This window comes from Anguilla anguilla, chromosome 9 (genome assembly GCF_013347855.1).
Source record: "Anguilla anguilla isolate fAngAng1 chromosome 9, fAngAng1.pri, whole genome shotgun sequence".
Lineage (NCBI taxonomy): Eukaryota > Metazoa > Chordata > Actinopteri > Anguilliformes > Anguillidae > Anguilla > Anguilla anguilla.
The window spans coordinates 9,671,752-9,694,853 of NC_049209.1; the positions used below are offsets into that span (position 1 = coordinate 9,671,752).

Sequence of the window (23,102 nt, forward strand, 5' to 3'; positions counted from 1 at the left end):
TATGATCTCTGGTATGTTTAAACAGGACAATTCACAGATCAAACAGAATATCTGTAACATCTTTCTTTCATTTCCAGGAAAGCTGTATTCCGCAGAACTGTGTAGAGAGCGATTGGTTTGAAAAAATAGAAATAGTTAAAAATAGTTAAATCTCTCCATATACAGAAAATATCTGGGAGCTCACCTTAACTACTCTACATGGTTGTGACGCTGCTACTTGCTATAAAGGATAACTTGCCCATGCTTCACAATCAGCAAAATAATGCCATGATGACTTGACGACTGGTCCCAGAAGTAAAGGAGTTGTTTAGCTGATGACGTAGCATGTTTGCGTATGAATAAGGCTGGGTATTCGCCATGGAAGTTGCGGATGTCATGGATTCCATGACTTTTGTCATTTTTTACAGTTCCCAAAATCAAAATGAAAATAAATTAAATGTACAGTAACAAAAAAAAGTATTGCTTTATCTTAATGAAACCCCTCTCAAAAGTCTGCTGTATGGAAATGTATTCTACTGAAATCATTTCACTGCAATGGATTTATGAATGTTATTGCAACTGCAATAATGTTTCTGTGCAGACCCCTCTGCAACATATGCAGTGAATTTTTTTTTTTTTTTTTCACTTCTTCCCTAAAAAGTATTACAGTAATGCTGGTACACTAAAACCTGAGCCATTTAACCCAGAGACAGAGAACCAATGCTCAAAGACCCCAGTGCTTACTAAGAACCAATCTGCTCTTTGGGTCTATAAAATCTGGTAGCTTTTTGGCCATTTGGCCATCTCTTCTCAAAACACCAAAGTGCCATAAAGATTTGCAGGAACCATGTCCAGATGAAGATCTTTAATAATTCAGAAAAAGTTGATATGTTAAAAAAAATGCATTCCTGCAGTAAGCGAATAAACTTGTAGTGGGTGGGAGTTCATATGCTAACAAATCCAGAAAGGTTTGAGTGATGAAACTTACATTGACTTACATTCAAAGTACTTACATTGACTGCTGCACCAACACTAAAGATTTGGCCCAGTCAAAACACATGGTGACTCTACATATAAAATAAAATCATAAAATCACTACAAATCACAGTTCCTTTACAATGATTCTGCAATGACCAATATCCTCACGAAGAGCATAAATTTGTGTCTGAGAGTTCCACCATATGTGCCCTAGATGTCCACCGTACTGAATTAGCCGTCATTCTGGATCACTAGTCTTCGGCCAGTGTTTCCAGTACTGGCTGAAACACCTGGATTATTGTTATAAAACTTCATAATTTAATTGAAGATTGCTCCAATCACCACTGACCAAGTCTGCTGCCAAATGGCCACTTGATGGCACTATCTACCAGTCAAATTAATGTGAAATATATATATTTTAAACTATATAAAATGGATGAAAGTCTTCCATTTTATCTAGAGATTTGAAACCAAAATCTCTATATCCACCACACCCTCATACACATAAAATTTGCTTCAATGATCCAATTCCACCATATTGCATTTTTCACCATTAAAAAACCTTTAGAATGCATTCCTGCTTCTCCAACTTAAGCAAATTTTCTTTGCAGTGTGTACAGATGAAAATCTTAAAAAAAAAAACATATGAAGTTGCCACACAAGGACTACAGTAAGCCAGTAAACTTGTGATCAGTTTTCATACTGCATAGTGCACACTTTATGTGTATGATATGCTTTTCACATGTGTTCACAATGTCTGTTCTTTCATATGTCCAATTATTATTCTTATTTTTATCATGGCCTTGCTGTGTGTGTCAGAAATTGGACCATTTCATATTAAGTTACTTGCCATACAGTGCATGACTAGCATGTACACAATGTCATCAGTAGGTGGGCAGCATTTAAGCCCACAGAAAGCAAAGCATTTGGGGTCACTGTCAAAACCATGAGACACTCCAGGCAATGGAGGTGAAGATTTTGTGAGTTAATTGGTTATTAGGCTATTTTTAGCAATTACCAGTTATTTCTTATGTGGATTAATGTCTGGTTTGCATGATTGCCATAACGACGTCTCATAGTAATCAAATATATAATTACATTTTTCTATAACACTGGCAAATTAATTTGAACATTCAACAAAGCCTTGCCTCTCTACACTATAACAACATGACTATGCTTATCTCTGACCTCATAGATATTGATAAAGTCCATGTCACAGAAATGGCCTCCACATGTGGTGGGTTATGAACAAATAGACTACCACACAGCTCCTGGATGCAGGTGAAAATTACAGACCTCAAAATAAACTGCACCCTACAGTACAAAGCAAAAACTTGCATCCACGGACTGACACATACTCAGTCACTCGGCTGGACCACATGAAAGCATTAGCACTACACACACATTAGACAAACAATGTTGAGCGTTCCTCTACTTGCACAAGAAAAATCCTGTTAGCAGTCAGGAAATCCCTCAGTCTGACCAGCCAGGGGCACATGGTAGAGACGAACTGAATTACTACAGGACTCAGTCACAATTAAATATGGTTAATTAAACACTCATGCTGTGGCAAGGTGCTTATTTGTCTCAACGTCCTGTCACTCTTGCTAAGACACATGTCTGCCCCCAGCCGAGGACACTGACATGTCTGCTGAGGGCTGACACACAGGGGCAAGCTTCCACACGCTGAGCTCTCCTTTGTGGCTCACGCGATGGGAGGGTGGAAAATGAGAAATCCGCCCCCGACATCCAGAGGAAGTGGCAGCAGATCTGCACCCCACATTAGCTGGGCTTTGATGTCAGGCAGAGGATTTTATGTAGCGAGTGACAAATGACCTCATCAGCAGCCAGCATGACAGTGAATGAAACATGCAGAAGCACGCTGATGACAAGGAACACATCCACGGGGGTACATCTACTGCCTTGTGAGGATTTCCGACTTTCCAGTATGAGAATTTTATGTGGTGTTTGAAAAGGTTACATCCGCTCTTCGGACATGGAAGGTGTAAGACGATGCATCTGCATTTGACCCCACATGATTTACTAATTCATTTGACAGCCATTCAAGGAGTTTTCATGTTGACAAAACATACAATATAGGTTATATCATTTTACTTTCAAATGACATGGAAACAGGAGGAAACCCCACAAACATAAGAATGTGAACAAAATGCACTCCAAAGGTTAAAGGTATTAACATGTCCTAAAAGCAGTTTTTGTGGGTTTTGATTGATACCTACATATTCTCCACATTTTTAAATCCTTTGTACATTGTCTAAAATGAGGCAACAAAGGCTTCACCTTGGTATAAATCCTTTGGCACATAAACAAAGGAATTTCTTGGTAATTTCCAAGACGATCCTTGTGTAGGCAGGCAGCTCCTTATCAAATTACCAAAGCTGTTAATATCAGTTTCTGTTCCCCTGGAAGGGTAGAGGCTGATCACAATCCAGGCTTTTATCCCCCTTTTCTGTCCACTATTTAAAATACAGTCACTGACCCTATGGGAAATGTTGTGCTTTGTAACTATATATGGCATTCAAATAATTTAATCTGGTACTAACATTGTAAAAGAAACAACACATAGCAATGCAAAATAAGCAATGCATAATGTTGTAGCCATTTCTGAGTAAGTTATTCAAGATATAACATTTTTTTAAGTTCATGTTCTGCAAATATCTCCATACAGCAGTCACATCCAGATGTTGGTAGTAGGAATTAATAAGACAAGAGTGGCTCATGAACAATAGGGTGTGAATCAAAGCAGTGCACTATAAAAGGAATTTTAAAAGCTCTACTAAGGCAACCTGAGGATAACTGATGTTTGATTGAAATCACATTGACTACGACTGTCTAATCCAGTGGCTTGTGAATTTAATGGGTTTCCTGAGTACTGTCCTCATTCTTTTTTTGAGTAAAGTGCCGCCATTACTCATATCATATATCAATCAACTCCAGCGATACTCTCAGACCAGACCAAATCAGCAGTCCACAAATCATGCATATAGTCAACACATTTACATGAAAGTGTAAATGACTTCATAGCTAAAATCCAGCACCAAATCATTGACCAAATGCTTTCAGGGTAACATAATGCTGAGGATGAATACATCTTTCTCAGTAATAAAGAACATTCACCCAACTGAAATATGCATATTATGGCTTTAATTACAAAGATATTTTTAGCTACTTGTCTGGCAGGTACTGTTGTGTGGTGTACTAAGGGCTCTGAGCACACACTTGTGCTAAGGATCCTGACCGCACAAGTGCACTAGGAAGCCCGAGCACACATATTGGACTACCATGCTGGAATCTGGTCTACATTAGCATCCCAAAAGCTAAAAAGAACCCCACGTCAAAATTACTCCCCCCCCCCCCCATCTCTGAAGTCAGTGCTCAAGGGTCTGTTCTAAGGGTTGGTGCTCAGGATCTGCAATGCGATGGGTCAACGTCTGGTCCATTCACCTCTCTTTTTTATCTTTGGCACTACTGGGTTAATCTTCCTCTCACTCCAAACTTCCCCCCGGCCTTCAGAAGAGCACTGGAACATCGGTGTAAATATACATTAATATACCGCGTAAAATACATCACAGCTGCTGGGATTTGCAGGCAGTGCCAGAGTGTAATTGTGTAGTGGTAGTCTTACAACCTGCTGTTCATTCAGGCCCCTGGGTTTCAAGTGGATGACATGACCTGTCAGTTCCTCCCTGTAGCATAGTAATTGATGGAGGGAACACAACCTCCCCACCCAGCGGAATGTAGTTGGCAAGCCCTCTCCATCAGCAGTCACCACCCAGAACGCACTTCTCCCAATCCTGTACTCCAAGTCCAAGAGCAATTTCTTGGTAAAAATTCCACTGGAAACCCTCTTGCACTAAAGAGATTATTACTTAAGTGACCAAACCCATGAAACATCCCTTGACCTCTCCTGGCAGCTACTATGTCATAACATTTTTTTTCAATGTCCTATTAGATGCAATAGTTATAAAAACACAAATTTCACTGCTACAAGAACTGAAAAAAGATGGGGGTATCTCAAAACAAACATGCTCAATTGTGTTTTGATAAGCAGGCCTTCGTCACCAAGATCTCCCTGTACAAAAATAAAGTATAAGATTGCCACAGATGGCAAACCAGGTATTTTAAATAAACAATCTTTCAAAACGGCTTATAGTTTAAAAAAATTCTAATGTTCTTACAATAAAGGACTGTGTTCTAGTATTCTCATCTCTATCTGCGTCATTATAAGGTTACAGAGGGGTAACTCCTGTATTGTGTCTGGACTAAAAAATCTATTGCTGTATGCTGCGAATGTCTGGATGGAATTGTGATAGTCACAAAGCTGGCGATGGCTGGAGGAGAAAGAGTGCTTCCTTCTGAGGTTAAGATGAATGCAACAAGAATAGGTTATCATGGCAATGAGGTCACAGGGTCATTGCCACAGAAACAAGGTCACAGGGACATTCCATATTTGTCCCAGTGAAACAGGTGGGGAGGGAAATGAGGTTGAACAATACTACTGTAACACAACTGAGCTCAGTAATAATTGAAATTTGAATCAACATCAAAGTGAATCTAGGCAGTGCTCACAAGCATTTTCAGACACTTTTCAAAAGATTTAGTTAAAATTTGATCTGATAGGGCAGGGTTAGCAACCCTGGTTCTGGACTGCCAGTGACATTTCTGGTTTTTGTTCAATCTGAGCTTGGTCACAAGAGTTTAATGGAAGACTAAAAGTCTGAGGCTGAATATTCTGAATGGTGAAACACTGATTACCTCCAGTACAGGTTGACTTGCATTAATTATACATGATTATTTAAAATTAATCCAGTTATGTATTAGTGTGGATGGAGTAAAGACATGGACTATTTCTGGGGCACTCCAGGAGCAGGGCTACCTACCCCTGTGATAAGGTGAATCCTTCTCCATCTACACACTAATAGGATTTACTCTACTATCTACTACTCTACTATCTACATTGCTCTGACCATGAAAGTACAGCAGTACAGTTATGTTATTGAGATGGTGTATAGCATTTACAAGACCATAAATATGAAGTGAGATAAACTATTCAATCTGGTATTTTCATCCTGTTTGGAGATGCCACATGTCACATTTAAAATCTGTCCTGTTTTATGTCATATATGGGGAATTATTAAAAGTTACATTGGAAAACTGTACTCTCTTATGTTTTGTCCTTGAAACACACTAATGAGTGACTCTCGCAAAAAGCTTTCTCTGGCAGAGTTTAGTTTCCCAGTCATTAGTCAGAGACCATTGTTTGCTTTGTAGGGTCAACAAGGCAGGTATCCCAAAGGAACAGATTCAAGCTGGGACAATGATTTCACACCCATCAAATGGGCATGGCCCTTCCTGTTCCTGATGACTCTCCTTTCCTGCAGGTGCTGAAGAGTGTTTGGCTCATGTCTGGCTGTCTTGATTTGTCTAATTGCACAAAATAAATGGAAGACAGTACTCTGCATACCAAGACCAAATATCATTTTCATTGTAATACAGAACTGTTGCTACACAGAAATGTAGAAAAATCTGCAGTGGTCACGATACAATGAGCATTAGTATCCCTTAATATTAGTATTCTTGTTCCCCAAAACCATTGAACATGTTGTTTTAAACTAACTCTTCATTTCTCTAGCAAAATGCCCTGCTAGACTGTCATCAGTCTGGCTTCAGGGCTGAGCATTCAACAGACTGCCCTCCATGCTGTCAGTGAGGACCACCACTCTTAAAAGACAGCTTCTCTCTCCTCCATTCTGATTCTCCTTTACCTCCACAGCATTTCACACAGTTGACCAACACCCACTGTCTCTCCTGACTACCTTTGGGATCTGTGGCCCAAGTCACCTACATAAGAGACTTTGAGACTTCAGAACAGGTGTACCCGGGGAAGGGGGGGGGGGGGGTCAATCCTCTCTCATCTCCATTTCTTTCTGTGTAGTAAATCTCTTGGTTCAGTCATATCCTTCCATGACCTGTCTTATCATTGCTACGGTGATGACACACAATTATTACTTCCCCCTCCCCACTCTGATACACTGGTCTCAGCATGCATCTCGGCTTGCCTAAGAGATATCTAAAGCTGGATGACAAACCATTGTCTATTGCTCAATGTATGGTGGATTTGGCTCCAGCACCACCCCCCCACCCCCCTGTGACCCTGACCAGGATAAGTGGGTATAGATAATGGATGAATGGACATTTTATTTTGAAGAGAATTCAAACTATTTTTCTAGTGTTTAGTCATGTAAGTCACGTAAACCTGCTAATGGCATTATATGCACATCATGTAGCTGAGCATTTTGGGGACCACCGGCGTTAAGCAGAGGGATCCGGTGTCATGTCTCTGCAAAAGAGTAAAAAAGTGCAGAATTCCAAGCTGCAAATTTCTCACGGAAGAGCTCAGTTTGCACAAGGCATGACAGAAGGTAAAACAAGAACAGGTGATATCATTCCCTTGGCTGAGGAATTTCCTCTGAGTGTAAAGCTCACTCACTGGGTGGGTGTTGGGGCTTGTCCTATGGTGAGGTCTCTGAGACTGTGTGAATCTCACTGAAGACCTCTCTCCCTTGGTCACTATGCCACCTGATCTGTAACTTTCTTAATGGAAATTGAGTGGCCATTCTTAGTACTGAGTTGTGTTTCCAGGAAGCAACAAACTGTGATATGAAAGAGCAGGTTTTCCAAAATATGCAACATTATGATGATCACACGAATGGTGCTTACCTGAAATAATCAGCCAGCAAGCAACTATGCAACTTTGTGAAATACTGCACGATCACACACAAAAGGAACTATGTGATTTATCTATTATCAGTATATTATGAACAATTCCTAAATCCCTATCTTCATGTAACAAAGGCTATGTTCTACAAACAAAATAATGAACCAAAGACCACCAAGTCCTATATATCTGCTAGGGAAAAAAATATTGGTAAGTTTGTGCTGTGCATGGTCATTATCTACACGCTCCATCAGTTGGCTAGTGCATTAAAACACTAGCCAGTTGAGCAGTCTTTGTGACTGAAGCTCCTGCCATCCATGCCCCAAAAATGAACCCTCTTTAAAAGTCACATAGAACTTTTCCTCTTGACATCTTGATACAAAATCGAGGTCAACTGGGCCTGCTCAGCATTTTTATACTGCTCAATTGGCTAGTGTTTTAATATAACACTCATCTGTATATAGTACTGGCACAAATTATGGAAACATTGTGCTTAAAGAAGTTTAGTGCTCTTAAAACTTATCTGTGTCCTTTCTTCTGTTGTTGCCTTTTTCATCTTTAAAATTTCAGGTTTAGCTACAGTAGCCTAGTTAAAAAGTAGTTAACAGCAGCAACGCCACAGTGGTCAATTTGACCATTGTCACTTTAATGAAATTGATAAGCCTGCCGTCATAATTTTCTGCTTATAACATTCCCAACAGGTAAGATACATTATGGTAAATGGACTGCATTTATATAGCGCTTTTATCCAAAGCGCTTTACAATTGATGCCTCTCATTCGCCAGAGCAGTTAGGGGTTAGGTGCCTTGCTCAAGGACACTTCGACACGCCCAGGGCAGGGTTTGAACCGGCAACCCTCCGACTGCCAGCCAATCGGTCTTACCTCCTGAGCTATGTCGCCCCACATTAGACAGGTAATTACGTAGACATGAATGAATGCATATAGGAAAGTGTAATGACTTACTTGTTTGATACAAACGGCAATTATTTCTTACTTTTTGCCAGAAGTTTCTCAAGAAAAGGTCCTCTTGTGTCTTGAACCACAGCCTTGGGTAGCAGGTAAGCTAATTGGCATGAGCTTTAGCTGCCACCCTGCTTGTGTATAGGGTTGATAATGTCCACTAGGGAGCAGTGTATCCCTGCATTGATAATTGATTTATACTCCGGCTACAGACCCCAACATAATTCTTTATAGCAGGGATACCCTTGCATGCAGTAATAATATGTTTTATAAAGTAAGGGTCTGCATGTCAAATAAAAAAACAGCATGCAGAAAGGGGGTTTTCTGCAAAATTTTTTTTTTTTTTTTGGAGAAATACAATAACAGATTTAGTTACTGAAACATGCAGAGGATGTCTTTAATTTGGTCCTTGATGTATTAAGTAATTAAGTCATGTCTTTCTATTGTGACTAACAGGGGGAGGAAACACCAAGCAGCCATTCAGCATTACCTGCCATGTCTGCAAGCTCAGGCTTGTTTAACATTGAACATAAAACGAAAAGAAATCCCCATTAAATGACAAAAGACATATATCATTTATAATTAAAGGCATTGCTTTTCATTAGGTTTTTAAAATGTCCATAGCAAATCATAAAACAGCTGATTGAACAGCAGAGATGTAAAAAGGGCTTGTAATATTGTAATTTGTACATTTACACAATGTGCAAAAAAGAATATGTCTAAAAGTCAGCAATTCAAACTTGCAGAATCTAGGCCTGCCACTAAAACCATTGATATAAAAAATTAGGCCAAGCTATGAGAAACAATATTGCTATCTTAGATCACACAAATAAAACCAGCTGTATTCCAAAGCAATGCTACCCAGTGGTTCATAAATTATTTCAAGTAACTTGGACCTGTGTTTTTTAATGTTTCATCTGAAGAAAATGTGGTCATTCAAACTTTGGCTCATGGAAGAAGACATCATTTAAATGAATATTTTAAACAGCTGATGAAAACTCTCGAAAGGACATGTTTATACTCGGTTGTCAAGTTAATTTTACAAAATGTACAAATTCTTGTATATTTTCAACTTAAAATAAATACTGATTGTGAAGTAGATACTGTAAATATATACATACACATAGATAGAATACTTTATTATCCCCATGGGGACATTTTCCTAGCAGCATATAACATTCACATTTGTAATTCACATTACAAAGAAACATACAATAATAATTCAAACTACAGAAGGGGGGAAGGGGAGGGGGGGGGGGGGGTGTATATGGGGTATATAAATAAATACACAAAGTTTCTCAGGTTTATTAAATAAATATTGAATCTTACAAACCTATCCAGACTTATGTTTGCCCCATTCATGTACTGTATGCTTGTGGGTCAAATAAAGTTTAGCAATTGAATAATTTCTTCTACAATGTAATTTTAAAAAGTCTTAATTGTGAATACAATTTTATTAAGAAAATCTGGAATAACGCGGCATTTTTGTACATGGAAAACAAAAAACAAATTACATATCCACGAAAAACCTCTCCTCCAGGCGTCATTTGGGTGTTGAGTACTGGTCAGCTTTCATACGTCATTACTTTATTTCTTAACGTTTTTTCTATCTCCCAAGTTCATGTATCTAACAGCTGTTTAAACCCAACAGCACAACCGCCGAGGGAGAAGGCGAGGAAGCACCTGCCTCTTTCAACAAGTAGGTGGAGAAACAAAGTTTATTTAAACTTCAAAACCGAGGATCTCCAGTGTCCATTAATAGCGAAAATCTCATAATATCCGTGGATTTTGACTGTGCTTTTCGTTTAATTAAGGAGGAACCAGAAAGCGAATTGCAACTTCGGTAGGGAGAGTTAAACTTGACGTGGATGTGGTCGATTAACATCGCGGATATCACAACAAAAAGGAATAAAATGCTTCGTCAGCTTCTACACATTTTCTTTGGTTTAACAGATGCACTTTTTATAGCTTATTATAGAGAATGAGATGGCTGATGCTGGCCGAGTATGGTTTTTACATGTTACACGTGTATTCCACAGCAGATAATTTGTTTAATAGCGTTGCTTGCGCATTGTAGTACTCCTAACAGTCAAAAAGCCGCAGCCAGTAGGCTAGTAGGCGAACGCTTCAGCGGCCAAATTAAATGTGCGATTGTATTATTAAAATGCTACTCAGTGCTAATAAGTCAAAACTAGCAAAAAGAGTACGAGTGACTTCACGAGCATCAGTGACAAAATCCTTTACTAAATCTGAAGTGAAAGTAAGCAAACAGACCCAGTCCTGGTTCATAGCCTATTCTAAAATCCATAATGTGAATGTCTGAAGACTATGTAAACCAATTTTACAATCTCATACATACATAATGCCAAAGTGATGAAGAGAAAAATAGTAGGCTATCTGACGTCCGGTCATTTTAACAAACAGAATTGCTGCGCTCCAGATGTGACTGGGATTGTTGTATATGTTTCTCAGCCAACTCCAGTTTCTGAGTCGAATTAACTATAATTGGACAGCAGGTTTCCCCAACAGTGCGCGATGGCCGAGGTCGGGGGCTTTCTTGGGACATTCGATTTGGATTTACAAGTGTTTCCAGCACTCGGGAGTATTCCTTTGCCTGAACCGCCTGTGGGTTTGAATGAAAGACTGGGGCAGATTGAAGGGAGGTTGCAGCGAGGGTCGCTGACAGATTTTGGCCACCTGAAGGGTATTCTACGGCGGCGACAGCTGTACTGCCGGACGGGTTTCCATCTGGAGATATTTCCCAATGCCACTGTACAAGGGACCAGGCAAGACCATAGCAGATTCGGTGAGAGTGGTGGGGGCGTCAACGGTGTCCAAAGCTACAAACAAATTATTTGTATCAAAAGCCGAATATAAATGACGGTTACTGTTAGCCTACATATTTCAACCCTTTGTTGCATGCACTAGGGAGCTGAGCATCATAATTATCACGATTTACATCACATATTCTTAGTTTACTGAACTTCAATAAATTAGAACATCTGACATCATTTGAATTCAAGCACATTGTAAAATCAAATTTACTCCACTAGAGTAAAATGTACCATATCATAGTAGATTGAAAGCAGTGTTTTATTGGGCAGTGTATGCTGGCGAATATATCTGGGAGGATATATCTGGACGCATCCAGTGATGACGCAAAACTTAATATTTGCGCTTTTATCGCTGTGGGTTAACTTTCATATTCCACTTTAAAGCTACATACCTCAGTACTGGTTTCTCCTTATTTACTGAATAATCACGCCACCTCATTCGCCTTTCCAGCAAACCAGTCCACTAGATTAACAATTAACGCAGATGTCTTGCCTCAATTGGAAACAAAGGATCAGCACAGGTCTGGTTGTTTTGCTTTATAAAGTTTTCAAAGGGTTGCACCGAGTCGTGCCCGTGCACTACCAATTAGACGACAAATTCAACTGTGTTTAGGAACGAACTGAATTAGACCGATAAACAAATTAGGTCACAACTCTGAAAAGCCATTCGCGCTTTGCTTTCCCACAGTAATCGACCAGATGAAGCTGCACTTATGAACGTGAAATAACTCAATGAAAGCATGACGATTGTGCAAATCATAGAAGCGAAATTCTTTCTTGCTTGGAACCAGTGCGTTTGCATGACTGGGTGGTCCTTGTGGAGAGAGCTTGTCATCACCAAAGCACGTTTGCAATGCTCATGTCAGTGCAGAGAGGACATGTCTTTTAATAACAGCAATTATAAAACTCATTTTAGGTTATAAGCATGCCAGCACAGTCAGATCTTTCAACCATCATTTGTGGTAGTTATGGGAAAACACCAAATTCCAGATTCTGTACTTGAATTCTCACTGAAGTTATTTTCTTCACTATTAAAACATGTATACGTTATGTAGGCTACTCGTATATCTTGCTTCGTAATAACCAATGAAGGTTCGTCAATGCAGTATGTGCTTAATTCATTGTGGATCTATACATAATTAATATTAAGTTCTACAATCAAAAATACACCCACTAAATCCACCCTCTTTCAGGACTTCAAAAGACACATCCCCAAAAATCACCATTACAATTCACTTCACAGCGCATGTCTCTGAAATTTATGTTCACCACTGTCCTATCAGACTGTAGTTCATAGCACACCTCTCTCTGAAATTGAATTTATCCTTTTAGACTGCAAGGAAATTCCACTCACTTAAAATCTTGACAACGGCTTCTAAATTTTCTTCTCAAGAACATTGATAACATATTTCAGAATGAAAGAACAGTCAGCGGTAAAACGCTCTGATAAAAATGTTCTGATCTGTAATAGCATTTATTGTACAGCACAGCCCAACCTGCCAGACCATATACAGTATGCCTATTTCCATTTCAATTGTGTTTCATGGGTTTCATTATTTAATATTGAACAGAATACAGTTCAACTGTTGCGAGTCTAAAAGTTAATAGCTATTGTAAACGAGGCTTTATTAATATAACGGAATATATATTTATGGAATTCATTTTTTTCATTTGGACAGTTAATGTGTATTTTTACAGGACTTTCATTTTAACAGGTAACAGCGTTCAGTCCTCAAGAATAAATATGGAATAAATACGTTAGCGTTTGAGGTGGTCGATACACGTCCCCCCTTGCACGGTCGATAATAGGTATTTCAGAGCTAGCGATGTTTAGAGGAGCGCGTAAGACTCGCGCCGCCAGCTGTGGTATCGACGAGGTTCCCCTAAAGACTGTAGAAAAAATGACAACCGCGCACACACGCAGCTCAGTATTCTCTAACCTGTGCCTTGGTAGCAAGCAGAAACAGCTGGGAAACACTGCGCATCGCAAACAAAGACAGGCTACTAGGCCTACTTCAGTTCATTTGCTCATACATTACATATTTTTTATCTATTTATTTTTTACTTTCCGATCGCACAACTGAAAGAGCCAATCCACTGCCGATCATAAAGTTTGCTTGACAAGCGTTAATGTCCAGTTACCTTGCAACAATAAATCACATATTATATGGTGCCTTTACTAATCATTCAATATGGTTTGTATGTATATTCAAGAGTGTATTCAAGAAAAACAAGAATGGAGAGCACTGCCGAAAACGTTAAGCATGTGATGTTTCTTTAAGAGTTACCAAACACAAGTGTAAAAAGTAAGGTCATTTCTTAGTTTAGATTTCAGATTCATAATGTTCAATGGAATATTGATTGCTTTTAGAATTTGCACATGCACTTCAACCAAATCGTTGAACAGGAAATTATGTCTGACACCCAGTGGGAAGATGGCAAGAAAAATAATTATATAAGTAATTTCCATTATGGACAGGAGTGCTTTCTGAGAGTGGAAATAGACTTGGGCCCATGGTACTGCTGTCTAACAGTAATGAGACAGATACCCATGCTTGAGGCTTGTTTTTGCACTGGCATAGACCATTGCGCAATTAAGTCTGTTGGAAAGCTCCACTAAAACAGTCCCCCCTGCTAACTTACTGGTGAAGGCAGTCCTGTTGATTTACCAGCTCAGTGAGAATAAATAATTATTAACATTGTACATGTCAAATTGATTATGGAAATGAATAGTTAGTATTTAACATGCTTTGGCTTTAGTGCATTTCATGTTTATTATTATGAACTGATTAATGAATTGAACATACAGAGAGCTCCATGTTTGGGACAAACACACATTTATTCTTCATTTGGCCCTGTACACAATTTTTTATTTGTAATCAGACATTTCACATGGGGTTAAAGTGCACATTTTCAGCTTTTATTTACTGTAAGGGTATTTTCATACACTGGTTTTACCAAGTAAGAATTACAGCACGTTTTATACATAGTCCCCCCATTTCAGGGCACTATAATGTTTTGGATATATTAACGTTATGTAAATAAATGTAGTCATGTTGAGTACTTTGCCGCATATTCTTTGCATGCAATGACTGCTTGGTGACCGATAGACATCACCAGTGACTGAGTATCTTCTATGGTAATGCTCTTCCAGGCCTGTACTGCAGCCATTTTCAGCTCCTGCTTGTTTTGGGTGCAAGTTTCCTTAAATTTTCTGTACAGCAAATGAAATGCCTTAGCCAGTCACACATTTTCCAGTTTTTGGCTTTCAAAAAGTCCTTTGTTTCTTCAGCAGTATGTTTGGGATCAGTGTCTTGCTGTAGGATGAAGCACCATCCAATGATTTCGGAGGCATTTGCTTGAACTCCAGCTGATAAGATGCTTCTGTACGCATCAGAATTAATTCTATCATGCTATCAGCAGTTGTATGATCAGCGAAGACAAGTGAGCCAGTACCTGTATCAGCCATTTATGCCCAAATTATAATATCCCTGCCACCATGTTTCACAGATGGGGTGGGGGGTGGGTGCTTTGGATCTGGGGAAGTTCCTTTTGGCCTCCACACTTTGCTTTTGCCATCACTCTGATACATGTGAATCCTGGTCCAAAAGACTTTTCCCCAGAACTCTGAAGGCTCTTTTAGGTACTTCTTAACGAACTGTAACCTAGCCATCATATTGTTGTGGCTAACTAGTGGTTTGCATCTTGCAGTGTAGCCTGCTGAAGTCTTCTGCAGACAGTAGTCACTGACACATCCATGCCTGCCTCCAGAAAAGTGTTTCTGATCTGTTGGACAGATGTTTGGTAGAATTCTTTGGTCATCATCAGAGGTCTTCTTTAGCCTACCCAGCCCTTCGTGATTACTGAGCTCACCAGTGCACTCTTTCTTCTCAGTGATGTTCCAAACGGTTGATTTTGGTAAGCCTAAGGTTTGGCCTATGTCTCTGACTGTTTTTTTCTTATTTCTTTGCCTCATAACGGCTTCCTTGACTTTTGTTGGCACAACTTTGGCCTCATGTAGACAAATGGCAATAACAGACAAAGGCAATCAAAAGCCAGGAATCAAGACTAGATGCTGAAAGCTCTCTTATACTTGCACTAAGGAAACAATCGAACACACCTGACCTTTCAGAAAAACGTGAAGCCAGTTGTCCCATACATTACGATGCCCTGAAATGGGGGGCTTTGTATAAAAAGTGATGTATTTTCTATGTGTTGAAACCAAAATGTATTTTAAAAAATACCCTTTAATAAAAGCTGAGAATCTGCACTTTGACCACAATTGTTTGATTGCAAATCTAGAATTGTGGAATACAGAGTCAGATCAAGAAAAATATGACTTTGTCCCAAACATTATGGAGCTCAGTGTATATGCCTCACCTTCTTAGAAGCAGAATGTTTAGGAATCACATCTTGGAGCATGGTGCACGTTTACATTCTGCGCACATCTGCCTCGGAAATGGCAGAAAAAGGACTGTGAGCAGTTTTCTCCATTAAGTGTTTCCTGTTAGGGGACAGCAGAATATGAGTCTTACTTCTGTTCTGTGTTCCTCAGGGATTTTGGAATTCATCAGCCTGGCTGTGGGGTTGGTCAGCATCAGGGGAGTGGATGCTGGACTCTATCTGGGGATGAACGAGAAGGGAGAGCTCTATGGGTCGGTAAGTTAAATGAGCCCTGTGCATGCCCTCTCAATGCAAGTAAATGGGGATGCTGTCGGGCGTCTGCATGTGGTGAACACAGCTCGGAAACCACGTTGATGTCACTTGTTCAAGTCAACATGTTCAGTGCGTGTATGGGTCACAAAAAACACATCCATGTCCTGCCACAAAATCTGTGCCCATCATCACATTTGCCCAAATCCAACAACCTGGTCGCTACTGTTGCCGACCCCCCCTTGTAAGACCCCACAGCACAGACTCAGGAAACAAACTGTAAGCAACCATGGAATTGCACAGCTTCCAGCTTCTTATTCCCTCAGGAAATTTACTAACCTGGGGGTCCTGACAAATGGCTACCGCATCCCAACGTTAAATATTTAGTTCATCACAAAGTAAACCTCATTTTATCTGATTTTACCTCATTTTGTTTCCCCAAACTGTATTTATGAGACATTTTTAACCTCTCGATGCTGAGATTCATGGCCTCCTCATTTGGCTTCCGCGCTTTCCTGATAATATTTACATATTTTCTCAGTGCAAGGAAGAATATTTTGAATTTGCTCCCTCAAACTACACACATATCAAGAGGTGTTTGAGCTCTGAGTGATGTCTTCCACCACATCTGTATAATTTGTACAAACACATTCTACCTATCAGCTATAAAAAGAATGTTCAAAAGACTACAGTGTAGAGCAGTGCTATTTTAAATGTGTACCTAAAGAAATGCACAAATCCTTAACTGGGTAGCAAGTTAACAATACTCATTTGCTTCCTGGCACATCTTGACTCTGCCTCACAAAATGCTGAATAACCTAACGAGTGTTTTAGGGAGACAATGACCAATTCCAAACATCATGTTTGGATTTTCATGTCCCAGCAAAAGGAAACATTATTTTATATGATAAAAATGACACATTTGAATGCACACTTCTAAAATGGTAAAGTACAGTACCTGTTAAAGCTCTCATAGACCAGGAAGTATTATTAATGAAAACAAATTTAAATAGAGAACTATGTGCAAAAAAAAATGTTTGTATTACCAAATTTGACAAATGCTGGGACTGTACCATTTTTAGACAGAGAAGAAATGAGATTTTTTTTTAATTGTGATTTTTTGTATTTTATATATAAATGGAATTAAATTTCCTGTGCATTTCAGTTACAAGCATTTCAAGCAAGCATATGAAACGGTCCACTACCAAGTCTTTCGTTACTTTAGTAATACTGCATATGCAGTTTGATGTCATTCTGATGGTGACAGAGATCAAAAGAAGCATGAAAGACAAAAAATATTAGTCTTTAAAAAACCTTTCATGTGGGACATGCCTTGCCAAGACAGGAAATAGTTTTATGAGCTTACAGGATATGTTCCCTTTGCCTGATCCTCTGCATCACCTGTCACCACTTCTGACTAAGCCATTTCAAAAATAATAAACCTCTTTTTTAAAGCAAACCTCAAAATGAACTGGTATACAAGGTGACCACTCAAAATTACTCCCAATTAAAATATCCAGTCAACAAATCTTTAGCATCAACATGATAAGGGGACACAGAGTTAAATATTGAGTGTTCTATCTTAGGTCAAAAGCAAAAACGCAGGCAAAAAATAGCCTTGTGTAGTGGCATACCAAATTCCATCCTTTGTCTTTACTGGGGTCTTAAACTTGCTGTATAACTGGATCTTATATGATACTTGGGAAAAACAGGGGCAGGCACAGGGGTACATGCTGAGACACTGAGGGGTACACACTGAGACACCGAGGGGTACACGCTGAGACACTGAGGGGTACAGGCTGAGACACTGAGGGGTACATGCTGAGACAATGAGGGGTACAGGCTGATACACTGTGGGGTACAGGCTGAGACACTGAGGGGTACACACTGAAACACTGTGGGGTACAGGCTGAAAAACTGAGGGGTACACACTGAGACACTGAGGGGTACACGCTGAGACACTGAGGGGTACAAGCTGAAACACTGAGGGGTACATGCTGAAAAACTGAGGGGTACACACTGAGACACTGAGGGGTACACGCTGAGACACTGAGGGGTACAAGCTGAAACACTGAGGGGTACAGGCTGATACACTGAGGGGTACAGGCTGAGAGATGAAGGGGCACACATAGGAGGGGGCACATGCAGAGACACTCAGGGGCGATGGGTCTCATGTTTGTGTTTGCTGTGGTTGGTTACTGCATCACTAGGGAACCAAAGGAAAGATTAGCACAGTTGAGTAGTGATTTCTTGTATCACTTGAAAGCTGGATGTACTTGCTCAACCCTTTCATAGCGACATTCCCCCAAGGACCTTCCAGTTAGTGAAAATACTTCCCACTCATCAGCAGCACTAGTGTAAACTGTAAGTTGTACACCCCTACCCCTGCCCGTCTCACACTTGTCTGTATGCTTGATAGAAGCACATCTATTTTTACTTATTTTTGTCAGGTACAGAAAACGTAGAGGATTCATTAACATTGCATTGTGACTTTTCACCATTAATACTACAAGCACATACAAAAACAATGCATTTAGGCTGTATGCTTAATTCTGAAGCTCATTTCTGCAGCTGGGTTTGTACTGGTGACATACGTAGTTTGCTCAAGGACACTTATAGCATGGCCATAACCTGGCTTCAGACACACAACCATCCGGTCTGAAGTCCTGCACCCAGACCACACGGCAGCCAAAGAAGTGGGTGTAATCGGATGTCCAAAAGATTCAGACAAAATGAGAGCCATTACAGGATCATCCATCCATCCATCCATCGTCATCTATACCCGCTAATCATGGTCAGGGTTGTGGGGGGGGGGGGTGCTGGAGCCTATCCCAGCGTGCATTGGGCAAAAGGCAGGAATACACCCTGGACAGGTCGCCATTGCAGGGCACACACACCATTCACTCACATACTCATACCTTAGAGTCTCCAATTAGCCTACCTGCATGTCTTTGGATTTTGGGAGGAAACCGGAGTACCCGGAGGAAACCCACGTGGACAGGGGTAGAACACAGAAGGGCCCAGGCGGGGGTTCAAACCCAGGACCATCTTCCTGAGAGGCGACAGTGCTACCCACTACACCATCGTGCCGCTCCATTATAGGATCATCTGTTCTTAAAAAAGAAAAGAAAAAAAAAAACACATTCACATGGCACAAATGAACTCTAGAGTTCCAGCATCCTCAAAATTCCAGAACCTTTACTGATCCTTGTCAGCATGTCCAAATTTCCCCCTTATTTTCAGCTCTTCTTTCTGGCAAGCAGAGATCCATGTCATCTCTGCCTCTTTGAAAAATTTCATTCAGACACCAAAGACAGCAGTTTGAGGCAAACCAATGTTATCATCGCTCACACTGATTGCCCTTTATAACTATGAACTATGAACTATAAACATACATGTCTTTTGTCTTTTTCCCCTCTCACAGAAGAAGTTGACCGCAGAGTGTGTGTTCCGGGAGCAGTTTGAAGAGAACTGGTACAACACCTATGCCTCCACGCTGTACAAGCACTCGGACACAGGGAGGTTCTACTATGTGGCCCTAAACAAGGACGGTTCTCCCCGCGAGGGTAGCAGGACTAAAAAACAACAGAAGTTGACTCACTTCCTGCCCAGGCCTGTGGAGATTGAGAAGATCCCACAGGGATACAGAGACCTGTTTCAGTAACCAGGGCATTGCCTTGGACTGTTACCGGGGAAACTGGGGCATTGCTTTTGGCCTGTATGGCCTGGGAATGCTGTAAAGAGTCTGAAGGCGATTTCTCATAACCCCCACCCCACCCCCCTCTCCAGGTGCGTTTATGTCTGCTTTCCGGCCCAAATGGAATACACACTCCTTCGAGGCTATCACCACAAACATTGCGTGTGTGTTCCTGGATATATCTGCTTCCTCCCTTGCTGGTACTTTTGAAATCTTCAGTGATTCATCAAGGATCAGTTTTCAGTCATGGAGTCCACATAAGAGAAAATGCCAGAACAGGAGCTGACAAATCTATTGTGGTACAAGGCAGACTACCTGTAAGCATAAATGCGGGCCTAATTCCATCAGACTTTACACTCCTATGTGCAACCTACCCATCTATGACATGGAGTCATTAAAGAAAGGAAGGATGGCTAATAGAACCTTGGGATACCCAATCTTATCCACCTTTTACACAGGCCTGGGAACCAGTGTTCAGAGGTGGGTTCATCCTGGTAATTTCCCAGGTCTTCTCGAGTGTGAAAGTGTAACCTGGGATTCATTTGCTCAGTCAGCCATAAATTACATTCTGTCCAATTTCAAGGAGGTTTGAAAAAAAAAAAAAAGCGAATAAATCCAGAAAAGACTGGCCAAACAGTGGTTCGTCCATGTTATGACCCGCTCTAGGGTCAGACTGTAACAGGAAATAGGATAAGGGAAGTGAGTGGGGAATGGGTAATGGGAATGATAACTGCAGACTGACGAGCAACTCCGGTCCCTATCTGCCTATCCAAAACCAACTAACATGGCTAGCCTTTGAAGGCATGCCAGGTTCAGGGCAACTGAGTTTCGGGACACTTAGGGACATATTTACTAAGGATTTGCTGGGCTTTTGAAGATGCTAACGAGTCAATTAGGAGGTATATGCTGGTAAAACGAGATATCTAAAATTGTGGAATACCTAAAATTTGCGTGTTTGGGTTAATGCATATGAATTAACTCTGTAAAAATATGGGAGGAGAGAATGTAAATTTATGCATATGACCTGCTACTGGTGATTTGCATCTGTTTTTTTAACATCTGCAAAAAGCAGGTGTTAACTTCTTTTCAGCACAAGATCAACATGGCATCATCAGTGTGTTAGAATAGGTTAGAGTCACCATAAATGTAACAGTTCTTGGATTTTGCTAATTTATTCAGAAAATATTTAAAACAGAATTGATATGTCAGCAGTCTAGACATTAGCCTTTTCAGTTACATTCATAACTATTGAAGTCGGATGAAATGAAAATGCCCAATAATGTCTGTACGCAGGTTTTGTCTGCACATACTAATATTAATCAAGAAAATACATTTCCAGATTATTCACGAAAAAAGACAACTTCGTAACTTACCGTGTCGTGGACGAGGTAGCCGTTTCTTTTCCATGAATCACTTGGAGCATCCAAAAGTTGAGGCTGTGTCAACACAGCAAGCAAATTAGCTGAACACATTTAACATTAAACACTGAACTAACTTAAAGTGAAACACGTTGATGAGTAAAATTCATTTCTTTATTACAATGCTTAAGGTTTCCCTAAAAGGACACTACATGTGCAGTAGGTGGTTATGATATTTCTTAATCTGGGAGGTGGTAGATCACTGAATTGCACATATACAAACCTGAAATGACTATGGTAGCCAGATTGTACATTAAGTTATTGACCGTGTTACATTTATCAAGCGTTACATTTATGGGGACTCTCCCATACATTTGCGAAAGGAGAGAATCTTATGAAATATTTTAAAACACACAACTTCTTAATCATTAGGAACAATTGTCTGTTAGAAAAGTTGAGACACAGTGACTCTGGAGATGGTTGGCTATTCGGTACAGAATTAAACAGCTTTAAATATTAAAACTGTGTTCTGAAGTTTTTTTTACTAGCGAGACGTGTTTAAACATTTAAAGGTGACAGCACCGATCCATTGCATCCATGGATCCTGACACCTTTCCTAAACCCGACCAGAGATACAACAATGCTGCTTTCCTGCCCTGCGCAAGGTGCATCTTTAATACTAGCAGTACATTTAAATGAACTTTGTGCGGCTATACTCATTTACGTAACCAGTCTTGGTATATACCCCGCTAAATTGAAAACATGCAGCAATGCAGAAGTTTGTGGCACTGATGGCAATATTCAGCATTAGCTTAGTAAATATGGCCCTTAGTCTGCGGGCTGAGACCGTAGGGTCTACATAAGAACCAGAGAGGGTAGGAGGGGCCAGATGGTGAAGCCTAGGAAGTAACGGGAAACGGCCTCTACTGCGCATGCTTGAGAGCAAAAGAGCTTACTGCCCACTGAATTCAGTGTGGAAAACCAAGGTGATTTAACTACCAAAGTAAACCTCGTCGGTCCTTTTTTTGTGATTATAAATTTCATTATGTGCAGCACTTTGTGAAACAATGGTTTATTGGTCCAGAAGTCTTTGGAAAATATTTATTAAAATGTGCATATTTTATTACATTTTACATATCTTTGCAATCTGATTTTCATATGAAACGTAACATTTCAAAATACCATCAAGGACATTTTATTGTGCCTTCAAAAGTTTCATATTCCCCATTCACTTTACTGAAAACTCCAATGTTTTGCCCTCAACATGCGCAGTACAGGCTTACGTTCACGACTTCACAAGCTTAGGTTAGATGAAGGTGTGCTTGCCCGTCTTGTTAAATATGCATGTCTATGGCTGAGACCAAGAATCGTAATAGTGTACCTCCAACGGAAATTTCAACTTCCACCCAGAGTCACCTTCAAAATAAAAAAGGAAAAATAATAAAGCAAAATAACAAAATAGTGTCCCAGCCAATATGATGAAGAACAGGAAGAACAAGACACACACGCAACAGAGACTAATTTAAACACAAGACTTATGACAGAGGTCCTAACAGTCCACACGCTTGAAATCATAGTGTAATCAAACATTTAATGTCCATATTTAATGGCAAAACACAAAATAACCAAAAAAAAAAAAAGTGATGTAAATCACACAACCCTGGATTACGCTGGTTATAAATTCCTGGGTTCCCCATCTGGTATAAATGTGGCAGAAATGGAAAACTCCAGGGATTAAAATACCAGGTAAAGCCAGAGTTCAAGTGCCTTTAGCATTCTTAGCTATGCAAGGTTGTCTGCAAATCTGCAATGTTAATTGAGCTCTTACTGGTCATAGCTCCACAATGTGGCTACTCTGGATAAGAAGTTCTGTTGGGTTCAGTGTTCTGAAAATAATATTTCC

General features: G+C 40.1%; 1 protein-coding gene across 1 annotated transcript; it reads left to right on the forward strand.

The window, feature by feature from the left end:
- The first annotated feature begins 10,643 nt into the window (after positions 1–10,643).
- On the forward strand, positions 10,644–22,839 carry LOC118235382 (fibroblast growth factor 16-like). Its single transcript, XM_035432630.1, has 3 exons — positions 10,644–11,463; positions 16,047–16,150; positions 19,569–22,839. Exons 1-3 carry the CDS (start codon positions 11,193–11,195, stop codon positions 19,806–19,808), a joined length of 615 nt encoding a protein of 204 aa, XP_035288521.1. The 5' UTR covers positions 10,644–11,192; the 3' UTR covers positions 19,809–22,839.
- Positions 22,840–23,102: the final 263 nt, after the last annotated feature.

Bases quoted from the DNA above. Each gene is read 5' to 3' on its own strand.
- LOC118235382 (XM_035432630.1), top strand. From the start codon at position 11,193: ATGGCCGAGGTCGGGGGCTTTCTTGGGACATTCGATTTGGATTTACAA. The intron at 11,464-16,046 runs GTGAGAGTGGTG...TGTGTTCCTCAG, and splicing joins GCAAGACCATAGCAGATTCG to GGATTTTGGAATTCATCAGC. The intron at 16,151-19,568 runs GTAAGTTAAATG...CCCCTCTCACAG, and splicing joins AGGGAGAGCTCTATGGGTCG to AAGAAGTTGACCGCAGAGTG.